General features: G+C 43.2%; 1 protein-coding gene across 1 annotated transcript; it reads left to right on the forward strand.

Moving 5' to 3' along the window:
• Positions 1 to 13,828: 13,828 nt before the first annotated feature.
• On the forward strand, positions 13,829 to 14,215 carry LOC140170740 (uncharacterized). Its single transcript, XM_072193970.1, has one exon. The coding sequence runs from the start codon at positions 13,829 to 13,831 to the stop codon at positions 14,213 to 14,215; it is 387 nt and encodes a 128-aa protein (XP_072050071.1).
• Positions 14,216 to 14,919: the final 704 nt, after the last annotated feature.

Consider the following 14,919-nt stretch of genomic DNA (forward strand, 5'->3'; position numbering starts at 1 on the left):
ATAAAACTCGTCTCCTCCACCATAGTTAATTCGACTCACTAATTTGTCTCCTCCTCAACATAAAAGAATATATATCTCATGCACCAAAATAGCCTCCTCCCTCCATCATAAAATAACTCACCAATATAGCCTCCTCCCTTACTCATAAAAATGAACTCACCAAAATAGCCTCCTCCCTAACTCATAAAGTGAACTCACCAAATAATAATATCCTCTCATAATCACTAAAAAAAAACCTTATGACTTACAAAATATACTGTACTCAGTAAATAGGCCCCCAGACCTCAATCCTCTGATGTGTCTCTATTTGGTATAACACCGCCCCTCAGGGTGATGTTACCCCTTTTTAAGTTACTCCGCAATCTTGGTATAACACCCCCCCTCAGGATGATGTTACGCCTTTAAGTTACTCCGCAATCTTGGTATAACACCCCCCTCAGGATGATGTTACGCCTTTTAAGTTACTCCACAATCTTGGTATAACACCCCCCCTCAGGATGATGTTACGCCTTTTAAGTTACTCCGCAATCTTGGTATAACACCCTCCCTCAGGATGATGTTACGCCTTTTAAGTTACTCCGCAATCTTGGCATACCACCCTCCCCCAGGATGATGTTACGCCTTTTAAGTTACTCCACAATCTTGGTATAACACCCTCCCTCAGGATGATGTTACGCCTTTTAAGTTACTCTCCACAATCTTGGTATAACACCCTCCCTCAGGATGATGTTACGCCTTTTAAGTTACTCCGCAATCTTGGTATAACACCCCCCCCCCTCAGGATGATGTTACGCCTTTTAAGTTACTCCGCAATCTTGGTATAACACCCTCCCTCAGGATGATGTTACGCCTTTTAAGTTACTCCACAATCTTGGTATAACACCCTCCCTCAGGATGATGTTACGCCTTTTAAGTTACTCCGCAATCTTCTCAGATGTGTCTCAGGATCTGAGATTCCACATAGGCCTGTAGGCCTATGATAACTACTGAAACCAAAAATACATGCACAGAACCCTGTTGGAATCAATAAAATAAATAATAACACACTAAAAATATTGCCCATCACTTACCACATTTTTCCGTGAGCACTTACCACGAATGTAAATGAACCATAGCAATTCAAGTTATACACAATGCATAAAAAATATATATAAATAAACAAATCACAATTTAGTATACTTTCACCAATGCATAAATAAAATCATATGACCTTTTAAGTATCTTTCTCCAAAGCAGAAATAAATATAAAAGTGGCTGACATGACAATTAGAATATTTGATATGGGTGTGACCGATAAAAATAATCCTAAATTTATATTGTTTTTACATGTTTTAGAGAACGTCAATATTCTTTGTTTACATATGACATGCATGCATTTATTTAAAAGATCCAAGATGCAGGACGTTCGAACATGACCAACTGCCTATATATAATCTCAAAAGTCTACATAAATATCTGGGAAAAACTTGAGCAAGGCGACATGACATAAATAAATACAGCGCATTGCAATTAATAAGATGGCGAAAGGAAAGTCCACATGAAGAAAATAATCTCCGCAATAAAATGTTAACATAAACATTTGTACCATCACGCTCCAATAATATAAAATAAACATCCCCAGGTTAAACAGATGGTACATGCACACGCGCACTCATGCACTCAGCGCGTAGTGATTTTGACTCAAACATGCGACTATTTTCATAATTTTATATCGCCAAAATATTTAAAAATGCCTTCCCCTTTGCCAGTCTGAACGCCCCAAATGCAACAATGATATCAAACTGATCAGGAATATTTGCTGATCCGTATGAGCCCAAACGTTTGATAATATTACGTGCACAGGATGACTTTAAAGAGAAAAACGGAAGACGAAATCTTTAGAAATTTTGAGAAATCACGAACTCACACATCGAAACCATGTGCGAACTGCAACAAGCAATTCTGGCAAAAATCTAAACGAAGATAATCATCAAATTACACATTTTACAACAAGACCACAACCAAAATAACTCATGTGAAGGATCTATAACACATTCCTGACAGTCTAATATCACTTAAATTCATCCAAACCGCGATTTATGTGAAATATCAAAGTATTTCTAACAGCGAATCTCAAAACTTGCCTATCAATAAGAATCCGCAGAGCAAAAGAAAGCTACCGCGTGGAAGACTGACAGAGCCCAGCCAAAACGCGCTCTGATTGGATACGGAGATAATTAATTGGACGAACGGCGCGCTAATTGGCTGACGGAGATAATTGATTGGCTACGTACGGCGCGCTCATAAGGACATAATGCAGGATTGAAATTAAAAGGGTACTACGCGATTTGGATAGGAAAATGAAATGGAATTTACCTAAAAATAATATTATGTTTTGGCTTGATTTACCAATACCGTTTCACAGCCCCCCTCCCACAATGTGCCGTCCCTGGCACATGGACGTAAAAAAATAAAAAAACTGTATTGGTACATGAGGCCTTATCTTACTACTACACTACTCTACTCTAAGCTACATGAAAATGGCCTAAATCTTCAATCTTGAACGGCAGTCTTCATGGGTAACGTCTGTTTCAGTCTGTCAGTTCTGACGTCTGCGATGCTGGTTGTCCGTCATCATTAACCACTCGAATGTCTAACTGCTATCATCTTCTGAAGTATGTACGTCATGGTATAAAGCTTGGTCGGTCACTCATTCCTAATTGGGATGCACTGGTAAGAAGAGACGGTTTGGTGGTAACCGTGGCTCTACCCAGTAATCTTATTCAATAGAGACAGAGGCTGGTGGTCCCACCACCTATCAATGTCTTCCTCGTCTATTCTTCTGACAAGTATCCTCACACTAGCAGCCACACGTATATTTCCGGAACCATTGCTCTGAACTTCTTCGTGCATACTACTCCTCCTTGTGATTCACATTAACAGGGCACCACTACCCCTTGTTTTACGCATGATGATAGGCACGGGAACGCTGACAGAACCGAAGGGAATGGAACTGTCAACTGGAGAGAACTGGAAGACCAATTATTAAACTCCCAAGGACATTCCATCAAAGCCAGACGCCAAAGGAACGGTTTCCCCACTGGGGAAGATGATCAGTGCAGCATCTTATCATAGCTCTGGCAGCAAAGGAACAGTCTCTACCAGATGAAGATGATCAATACCACTCTCTCAGCGACGGCATCTTATCATATCTTGTCCTCATTCATGGTGCGAATCGCCACTCACATCTCACTTACAGAATCTCCGCGTTTTTTTTTTTTTTTTTTTTTTTCAAGTCTTCGCACTGCCTCCATTGAGGTGCTGTCACCGCGACTTGCCCAGGCCTCACACAAAAATTGTCGTGTTCGAAATGTTACTTACTCACGACCCGACCCAGGGAGTCTTCGCGTTCTGCTTTTCTGGTGTAAGTACTGCCTGGAGGCAGCTGCCGGGAGGTAGTGTAAAAAAAAACCAGACAAACTAAAATACTAAATATAAAGAGTTGGAGGAATAAAATATCCTCCGCGCAAATAAAACACACTACCATCAGGACCGACAAGAGAGACAAATAAAATAAAGGGTACTGTACACAAGGTACAGTACAAAAGACGGCTAAGGCGGTGGAGGGAGCTTATCCCCTCGCTCTGGTAAAGGACCAGCCTATCACCCTGGTGGTAAAAGGGACTAGAAGAGAAAAATAAAATGGAGGGTACTGCTAAAGGTGCAGTACAAAGACGGCGAAGGCGGTGGAGGGAGCTTATCCCCTCGCTCTGGTAAAGGACCAGCCTATCACCCCGTATACCTCCTAAACTCCTGCACCGCCATTCTTCTCCAACTCTCCAGATAAATTTCTCAGCGCCACAATACTCTCCTCCAACCCCAACAAACCGGCCTTAAACTCTGCCTCGCCTTCCAGGACCAGTCGGGACCGGCTTGGGCCTACTGCCTCGGCTTTAGAAGACTCTCCTGGCTCGACCTCCGGCAGCGGATGGGAGTGTCCGACTCCTTTGGGAAACTTCACTTTCTTTCCTGTCACCCCACCCGGACAGGTCAGCCGAACCAGGCCTTGGTTCAGCTCATACACCTCTCTACTAGCTCCGGATGCACCTCCCGGCGTCGGACTGACAGTCTGGCTCCTTCGATCACAAACCTTAATCCTGCTGAGAGTAGCCACTCTCCCACTCTCCTCCGACCGTTGCCTCTCTTGTAACCAATTGAGCTTCCCTTCTACCCTGGCCTCCCACGTCCGCGACCACATCTTCTCTCTTTTATGCTTCACATCTCCCATCCAGACCTTCCACAGCAAATACAACAGGAGCATCAGACCACTGACAGAACTCGCCAGTACAATCCCCAACATTACCCCAAATACAACATCAAACTGCCCCGCCATCTCTTCACTGGGTTCAACCTGCAACAACAACAAAAAACAAAGAACTAGATAAATCACATATTCGTACACAAACTCTATTTTCCTGGATTTCCCAACCCTGCCCTGAATTTGCTTTTAGTGGCATTATCGAAACCGCTTAGGCTTCTGGCGTCGCCGTGCCATTAGTCTCCCTGGTACTCCTCGCTGTCCACTTCCCTCGACTTTCCCTAACTCTTCCTTCCGCTGTTCACTACTTCCCTCTCTTCTGCCCTCCTTCACCTCACCTAATGCCACCACCTCCTCTCACTGCACGCTCTCTCCTTCCCCACCATCTACTCTCTTCGTAAGTCATGGTCATGGGAGTTTGGTTGGTCAGCTCATCCCAACTCGATTGCATTGGAACAGGACGGTCTGGACCTTTACTCCGAACCAAGTGTCCTTGACTCCACCAAGCTATCGTCGTCCGGATAACAAAGGATTTCTATGACGTACAGACATCACCACCATCCAAATTTGGCACGACATTCTCTAACTCCTTGAACTATCATTGACTCCCTGTTGTCCTGACGACATTTCCATACTCCTATTAGGAAATAAGTATGTCGAGCCCCAAAGTACAGTCTCCCTGTCACGTCCGTAGAAACACGTCATTTGAAGAACCGCGCGTTCCGCAAAAGTCACGCAAAAGTCACGGACGAAGTCACCTCCTAACTACTTAACCGCACGTTTAATTTACTCGAATACGCAACAACCTCAACACACGTAAAACACACTGAAAACTGCAACATAACTTATTTACAACTGCTCCACTTTTGACTACTCTGCATGTCTGACCGAACTTCTAATTAGCCCCACTCTTCAGCGCAATTGCATGCACCATAGGCCCCCGCTCATGTTCCACCACAGGAACTCCACACTTCCACGGCTCTAAGTCCAGTCCCTCACACACGGATACTCTACTCACGCTAACAATTGTTGGCCTACTGCCCCTAGCTTTCTGGATTCGCACACCACCTCCTGGGAGTCTACCCAGCACCTGATATGGAGACATTCCAGATCTCCTGCCAACTCTCCCCGGTACTTGATCGTTCAACAACCAAACGAAGTCTCCGGACTTAACATGATTTACGGGCGGTCTCGGTCGTACCCCTTTATTCACTCGGCCATGATATATCCTTGCAACTCCACGACACCGTAGATAGTCCTGCACATCGTCACCCATCCCCACCCAGTAGTAATTCTCTCTTACCGCAGCCAGAGCATTTCTAGTTGACCAAAACTCGTCCAACACTTCTTCCTGTAGTCCCCATGGTAATACAATCAGCCACTTTACTGACCTACCATCACCACTCTCCCATCTTCTTACCAACACACCTTCCTTCACACTTAATATTTCCCACTGCCTCATATACGCCCGTGTCGCACAAGAAAACCTCGCTACTACTCCCCACACTGGTTTTCTACCGTCCATTTTCCATCTCAAAACAGGACCAATCACCCTATCTCGTAATTGCATGTCCCTTATGCTCCCCAAAGTAACTCCTCTCACACCTCCTTCTTCACTACAGCCCCCCTCCCAGTCCCGATCTTCTCTACACACACTCGCTTCCGTCCTCCCAACTGCCTCCTTCCAAAATCTCCCATCGCCTCGCGCACCTCCTTCTCTGCTCTGCCTCTCTCCAACTACTTCAGTCGTGTCCTCCATACCCTCTTGTACGTTCTCCCCAACTTGTTGCTCCGCAATATGCCCCACATTGACACTACTATCCCCCTCTATGGTCAACAGCCGGGACACACACTTTCGTCTCACATACACTCCTGCTGACACTGACCCCCTTGGCCCTTCTTCCTTGCCACGAATACTAACCTGCAACCGCTCCTCTTCACTGCGCAGAAACGAATCCATGGCTTCCGCACTACTTATTGCATCCTCCAATGTCTCCGGTCTAGCCCGAAACAACTCCTCCCGCAACTCCACAGCTCTAAGCGCTTGCTTAAAGTGTAACTTGGCAATCCCATCTCTCTTCTCCCGGCTCACCTCAGGGTAAGTTAATGTCACTAGCCTCAAAATGTCACGTCCTAGACTTCGTGGGGTTTCTCCACTAGTTTGCTCTCGACTCTTTAGCTCAAAGAAATAACTCTCCGCACACTCCCTCCGCTCAAATTCCCGACGCATCAACTCCACCAGCTCATCATAGCTCACTCTGCCTGTGTCAATGTCATTAGCAATCATTACCTCCAATGCCTTCCCTCGGCAACACGCAACCAGTGACAACACAGCATCCCTTTCCCCCCATCTGTTATACTCCTTGCATGCAGTGAAATGTAAATGAAAGTCTTTCCACCCGACACCATCAAACTCTAACGGACTTTTCTCTGGCCTATTGTCATACTCCTCATCCACATCTCCCCGTTCTTGCAATACCACCTCACTACGAGCAGCATTAATTCCCTCAAGTGTTACCTCAGGCTCCTGCATCGACTTGCTTCTCTCCTCTATTTGGCCCTCTAACTCACTCAGTCTCCTCTCCCTTTCCTTCAACTCTGCCTCCCATTCCGTTAAATCGGTCTGCCTCTTTCGGAACACCTGTTCACACACACCCTTCTCTGCCTTAAACTTCTCCCGTCGCCTCTCGACCTTAGCTGCTTCACTATCTAATTCGACAGCTCTACCTTCTAGAGCCCTACTTCGTGTAACACCCTCCACCTTCTGGGCATCAAGTTCCTCTATCTCCCTACTCTTCGCCTCCTCCCACACCTGCACTCCTCTTTCCCACTCTTCTCTCTCGTGTCCACACCTCACCTCCCTATCATGTACCGCTGCCATTCTCACCCTCAACCTCTCCCCATTCCCCTCCTTCTCAGCATCCATCTCCCGCCTATCACTGCTTTTAGACTTCTCCCATACTTCCATTTCTGCATCAAAAGTCGCTCGTCGCTCCTCCAACTTAGCCACCTCCAGCTCCTTCTCAATTCCCCATGCTCGTTCCCCTTCCTCAAACTTCGCAATCCTATCAGACAAAGTGCTCATCTTCCTGCCCAGCTCCCACTCACGTCTATCGCTCTGTATCCCACGAACATACATATCTTTCTCAAATGTCGCTCGTCGCTCCTCCAATTCAACCACTTCATGTTCTCTTTCTCTTTCCCAGGCTCTCTCCTTTGTTTCCATCTCGGCCTTTTTGTCCGACAGAGCACTCGCCCTCTCGTCCAACTCCCTCCTTATCAACTCTATCAACCTTAGTTCGGTACTTATCCTCTTCTGTGCCTTCTCCGCAACATCAGCAAGCTCAAACTGGAGATCAGCCTCCGCCTTGTCCTGCCTTTCTCCCTGGATAACTGAGCTCCTCTCGCCATTTACCCTAGCATCTTCACTGCTTATGTAAGAGAAGCCAGAGTCAGGGCCATCCGTTATCTCTTCGATCATATTCGCACTCAACAACCCCCCATCTCCATCACCCTGGTCAATTCTATACACCCTTCTATCTACAGCATCCATATGTACGGTCCCACACTCTCCCCCCTCCTTGCTATTCCAAGAGCAACTCTCAGAGTCATTCACGTCTCCCGAGGATTGCAACACCACAGGCTGAGTACTGTCATCACTATCCTCTCTGTCCCTAACGTAAACGGGTATGTCTTCCTTCTCCTCTACCTCTCCTACCCTACTCCAATCTACACTGTCCATCCCCATATCTCCCGAAAGGTAAATGCCACTATCCTCCTCATCACTGTGCTCCAAATAGCGCTCAAGGTCCCCCTCCACTTCCGGTGACAACTCCTCACTTCTCCCGTCTCTATCCACGCTGTCCTCCTTCACGACATCAACCAGTACCTCCTTCACCCGTCTCTCTACCTCAACTCTGCCATCCTCCTTACTCATCTCATAAATACCAAAATCCATACTACCACTATCTATGACAGCCTCGCATACCTCCTCCTGGTGATCACGCAACCTCCGATTCCTTCTCCTGCCTCTCCTCCCCATCTTGACTGCACCTATTGTAGTTCTGCTTATAATTCTCGATCCCACTTCTGACACCAATTTGTGGCGGGACGGCCGAATGCCGTGACGAGAGCACGAACGTCTCAATGTGGTTATTAAATATAAAAAAACCTGGTTAGGCTGTAACTTGGTATATGAATGTCAGGTGGCCGGGTTGACACCAGTTCCCAATATGGGAACACGAAAATCCTTGTGGTGAGGCGTGGGCAAGTCGTGGGGGCAGAACCCCACCTTCGATATTTTCACAAACAGGAGTGCATCTAAATAATTCTTCACGAAGGTCGTTCCAATTTGTCTTCTTTATCTTCAACGATATTTTATTTATATAACTCCAGACTACAACATACAGGATTCAGTCACACCCTATTCAATGCACCCCACTCCTACAATGGCTTCTGTAATGCTACTCAGTTAGCACCCTCCCTCACCTATCAATAAGAATCCGCAGAGCAAAAGAAAAGAAGTTATAAGAACGTTAAAAGCGTTATATATGATTACACATATTAGACGTACGAAAAAGACCCAAGTAATTTAGCACAAAATGAAAATTTGGGCAGCATGGCTCCGCTCAGCGCATGCTAATAGAGATGACACTTACGAACACATGCAAGCATGTATTAGTAAAGTATCATCATAAAATCTATCGAAAATCCTATAAAACACAACTACTTTTTTGCGAAATGAAAATTTGGTCAGCATAGCTCCCTCTAGGTGCTGACTAGATTTTCGATAATACATAAAAAATGTCACACCAGAGGCATGCATCTCTATGTATCATCACCATTTCATAATGCACCTAATAAACCAATATGATTCCAACAGACTGTGCCTATCACCTAACATAATAAAATGTGTACCATGTAAAAATAAATTATCTCATCTGCTGCACTCACAAAAATAAACTCCGCTCAAAAATATAATTTAAGAAAATAAAAGGGGTAAATTTTGTGTATCCAACTCTACTATATAAAATATTCTCACCTCCCTCTACTATAAAATAAAACTCGTCTCCTCCACCATAGTTAATTCGACTCACTAATTTGTCTCCTCCCTCAACATAAAAGAATATATATCTCATGCACCAAAATAGCCTCCTCCCACCATCATAAAATAACTCACCAATATAGCCTCCTCCCTTACTCATAAAAATGAACTCACCAAAATAGCCTCCTCCCTAACTCATAAAGTGAACTCACCAAATAATAATATCCTCTCATAATCACTAAAAAAAACCTTATGACTTACAAAATATACTGTACTCAGTAAATAGGCCCCAGACCTCAATCCTCTGATGTGTCTCTATTTGGTATAACACCGCCCCTCAGGGTGATGTTACCCCTTTTTAAGTTACTCCGCAATCTTGGTATAACACCCCCCCCTCAGGATGATGTCACGCCTTTTAAGTTACTCCGCAATCTTGGTATAACACCCCCCCTCAGGATGATGTTACGCCTTTTAAGTTACTCCGCAATCTTGGTATAACACCCCCCTCAGGATGATGTTACGCCTTTTAAGTTACTCCGCCAATCTTGGTATAACACCTCCCTCAGGATGATGTTACGCCTTTTAAGTTACTCCGCAATCTTGGTATAACACCCTCCCTCAGGATGATGTTACGCCTTTTAAGTTACTCCGCAATCTTGGTATAACACCTCCCTCAGGATGATGTTACGCCTTTTAAGTTACTCCGCAATCTTGGTATAACACCCTCCCTCAGGATGATGTTACGCCTTTTAAGTTACTCCGCAATCTTGGTATAACACCCCCCTCAGGATGATGTTACGCCTTTTAAGTTACTCCGCAATCTTGGTATAACACCCTCCCTCAGGATGATGTTACGCCTTTTAAGTTACTCCGCAATCTTGGTATAACACCCTCCCTCAGGATGATGTTACGCCTTTTAAGTTACTCCGCAATCTTCTCAGATGTGTCTCAGGATCTGAGATTCCACATAGGCCTGTAGGCCTATGATAACTACTGAAACCAAAAATACATGCACAGAACCCTGTTGGAATCAATAAAATAAATAATAACACACTAAAAATATTGCCCATCACTTACCACATTTTTCCGTGAGCACTTACCACGAATGTAAATGAACCATAGCAATTCAAGTTATACACAATGCATAAAAAAATATATAAATAAACAAATCACAATTTAGTATACTTTCACCAATGCATAAATAAAATCATATGACCTCTTAAGTATCTTTCTCCAAAGCAGAAATAAATATAAAAGTGGCTGACATGACAATTAGAATATTTGATATGGGTGTGACCGATAAAAATAATCCTAAATTTATATTGTTTTTACATGTTTTAGAGAACGTCAATATTCTTTGTTTACATATGACATGCATGCATTTATTTAAAAGATCCAAGATGCAGGACGTTCGAACATGACCAACTGCCTATATATAATCTCAAAAAGTCTACATAAATATCTGGGAAAAACTTGAGCAAGGCGACATGACATAAATAAATACAGCGCATTGCAATTAATAAGATGGCGAAAGGGAAAGTCCACATGAAGAAAATAATCTCCGTAATAAAATGTTAACATAAACATTTGTACCATCACGCTCCAATAATATAAAATAAACATCCCCAGGTTAAACAGATGGTACATGCACACGCGCACTCATGCACTCAGCGCGTAGTGATTTTGACTCAAACATGCGACTATTTTCATAATTTTATATCGCCAAAATATTTAAAAATGCCTTCCCCTTTGCCAGTCTGAACGCCCCAAATGCAACAATGATATCAAACTGATCAGGAATATTTGCTGATCCGTATGAGCCCAAACGTTTGATAATATTACGTGCACAGGATGACTTTAAAGAGAAAAACGGAAGACGAAATCTTTAGAAATTTTGAGAAATCACGAACTCACACATCGAAACCATGTGCGAACTGCAACAAGCAATTCTGGCAAAAATCTAAACGAAGATAATCATCAAATTACACATTTTACAACAAGACCACAACCAAAATAACCCATGTGAAGGATCTATAACACATTCCTGACAGTCTAATATCACTTAAATTCATCCAAACCGCGATTTATGTGAAATATCAAAGTATTTCTAACAGCGAATCTCAAAACTTGCCTATCAATAAGAATCCGCAGAGCAAAAGAAAGCTACCGCGTGGAAGACTGACAGAGCCCAGCCAAAACGCGCTCTGATTGGATACGGAGATAATTAATTGGACGAACGGCGCGCTAATTGGCTGACGGAGATAATTGATTGGCTACGTACGGCGCGCTCATAAGGACATAATGCAGGATTGAAATTAAAAGGGTACTACGCGATTTGGATAGGAAAATGAAATGGAATTTACCTAAAAATAATATTATGTTTTGGCTTGATTTACCAATACCGTTTCAATACACTATTTGTAAAGGTCGCGCGTCAATGGTGAGAGCACTGTGTATTGTGTATAGGAAAACGGACAGTAACTGCAGTATGCATGTCGGGAAGGATATGGCGGTATGCTGACCTGGGTCAATATGTTCTGGGCAGATGAGGTCCCACCAATTGCCTACGACCTTGTGTGCGATCATGTGCGACAGGCAATTCCCGATAATAATAGAGTTTCCCTGATCATGTACAGTCATCTACGTGTTTATACTCTAAATTGTACGTCAAAGGGTGACAAAGGGTGTACAGATTACCGATTTAGCATGGGGGACACAAAAGGCATACTGCAGTTACTGTCCGTTTTCCTATACACAATACACAGTGCTCTCACCATTGACGTGTGACCTCAACAAATGATGTATGTTGGGAGAATGGACACTTGCCTAGTTAACATCACTGTGTGAAAAATAACCAGCCAATAATTTATTTATTCTCCAAAACTTCTAGCAAATATATTTCTCTAACATGACCTAAAATTACAGCTAGGTTAGATGTTCAGAAATGGTCGCACTTTTGTAAAATATGAGTGAGGGCAAGGCATAGCTAGCCAACTCCCCGTGTTAATTGAATGGAGATTTGACAGAAAATATTGGTATCGGACCGCTCACTTCTGAAGGATGCCACAAAAAAACGGTAAAAGCTACATTTAAATTATTCTAAATAGGTTCTAGAAAATAAAGTTTTGTAACATGTCCTAAATTTTTAGCTAATTTAGATGTTTGGAGAGAGTCGCACTTTTGTGTTTTAGGAAGGATATGTAAACGACAGATAACACCACAAATATGAAGAAATTATTTCCAAAGCGTGTTAAGTCAACAATCATTATGTTGCTCATTTTGAAGAATGCTGGTTAACAAAAAGCAAGTCTTTGTGTCATTTCGTGAACAATGGTACACATACCATTGTTTCCTTTCGTTTCCTTTATAATCGGTTACCCAACTGAAGCTGTAATACCAGCTTTATTGCGATGTCGCACATTGAAAACAGACACTTGTACACAACCAGAGAAGATCTGATTTAATCAGTTGAGCTGCTTCAATGAGTGTTATCTTGGTTTAATAGCTTTTAATGGGGTTTAAGTTCTGCAAAGGTCGAGATGAATTCTACTGTAGACATGACTGCATCATGGGTGCTTAAAAACACATTTTGAATTTGTTTTTTGTCCATTTGCAAGCGAATGAGTAAGTTAGAATTGAGGAGGTCGGGCGGGGACATCTAGCCTATAAGTTTGAGAGGGTCATTATACCGAAAAGGGCTAAAGTTATAGTTTCCTCAATTTACGTTATAATTAGAGTTAAAATTAGGGTCAGAGTTATGTTCATTGGCGGCGCTACGGGGGGATACTTATCTTGACTCCCAAATAAATAAATCCATGACCCCTTCCTTCCGAAGAAAATGACAGCCCCTAAGTTCCCTACGTGCAAACATTATCAAATAACATCATCGGCAGCTACCCAGTTCTGACCTTAATGCCAGTAAGAATCACATTTCGTCATCAATATGGCCAATTGCCACGCCCATTTAGCACGGAAATAATGAAATATAACTTTTTAAATCAGCTATATCTAGCTTTTCCGTCATAATTTTTTTTTTCCGTAATGGAAAATCCAAATAAAGAGTTTATGTTTCGGGTCAAATTATTTTGCCCTTTGCAATCAATGCCACTATTTTGCAAAACCAATTTTCCTTGTAACCTGTCATTTTCGCCTATACTTTTGCGTGTGGAATTTGTGCACATCCGGGTACCTTACATTGTTGAACACGGTATGGCGACTTGTAGATGTCACGTGCGCATTTATAAATGCGCATTTATATATATACCCGAAGTCCACTGATCGTAGCACTTTCTCAAATCGACAGACCAATTCTCAGTCCTCCTCGTCTGCTTCCTGTCGGAGCATGACGTTGGTGGCGCTGTTTTAGGTGGTTTTAGGAGTTGGTCATAGATGTGCGGCAGGAAAATACCCCTAGAATGTACTGCACGTCTAAAATACATAAAGCCGGCACCCCTTTGAGACCTATAGTGGACTACCGCGGCTCGATTATGTACGAGACATCCAAAGAGCTAGCCAGAATTCTAGGTCCTTTAGTAGGCCAGTCGCAGCACCATGTCATTAATTTCAAAGATCTCGCCGAGGACTTAGTTGAAATTATGATTGACGAGGGCGAGGAATTCATATCTCACGACGTAGTGTCTTTGTTCACTAACACCCCCATTAGCGAATCCCTTGAGATTATTAGGCACCGGTTAACTGAAGATGCCTCGTTGAATGAGAGAACCAAATTAACTGTAGACGACGTCATGGAGATTTTAGCTTTCGCTCTCACTACCACATACTTCTCCTTTCGCGGCCAAGTGTATCAACAAAAATTTGGTACCGCGATGGGCTCCCCGGTTAGTCCAATAGTTGCTAATCTCTACATGGAATAGCTTGAAAAAGAAGCCATTGCCACAGCCCCGGTCAACTGTCAACCTAGACTTTGGAAAAGATATGTGGACGATGTGTTAGAAATTGTCAAGAAAGGATCAGCGGAACAGCTCACTTCACATATCCGCTATTACTGACCATGTAGCGGAGGACAATCATGTGATCAATTGGGATGACGCGAGCATAAAGGACAGAGAGCAAAACAGAAACAGAAGACACATAAAAGAAGCGATTTGGATACGGAAAAGGGGGCCAACACACTCAACCGGGATGAAGGAAATCACTTCTCCTGCCGCACATCTATGACCATGATGACCAACTCCTAAAACCACCTATACAATGTGAGCAAGTTTGAAATTGACCCCGTGTAAAACTCGATGGCCTTTTACTCAAACCCCCGATGTTTGAGGCTGGAGGCATGATTTGGAGAAAGTGCAGGTTATGTCGATTCCAACGATTACCAGAAACCCTTGCTCCTGTTTTTTACAGACTTACAGCACGTCTGAATAAGGCAAATTAATGAGCTGTTCCTATTATTTTAAGAAAACCGAGGTTGTGGAACAGTTGAAAATCATTACCGACAAGAATGTATTCTTTAATGCAATACCATTAGTTCTTTTTTATCTGGTTGCAATATTCATGATATTGGTGTAAAAGAGAGAAGAACCGATAGTGTTGCAATGACTTGACTTGATGAATTGACTCG

This window comes from Amphiura filiformis, chromosome 15 (genome assembly GCF_039555335.1).
Source record: "Amphiura filiformis chromosome 15, Afil_fr2py, whole genome shotgun sequence".
Taxonomy (NCBI): domain Eukaryota; kingdom Metazoa; phylum Echinodermata; class Ophiuroidea; order Amphilepidida; family Amphiuridae; genus Amphiura; species Amphiura filiformis.

What these genes read in the sequence shown, in the direction of transcription:
- LOC140170740 (XM_072193970.1), top strand. Translation starts at nt 13,829, where the DNA reads ATGTACGAGACATCCAAAGAGCTAGCCAGAATTCTAGGTCCTTTAGTA.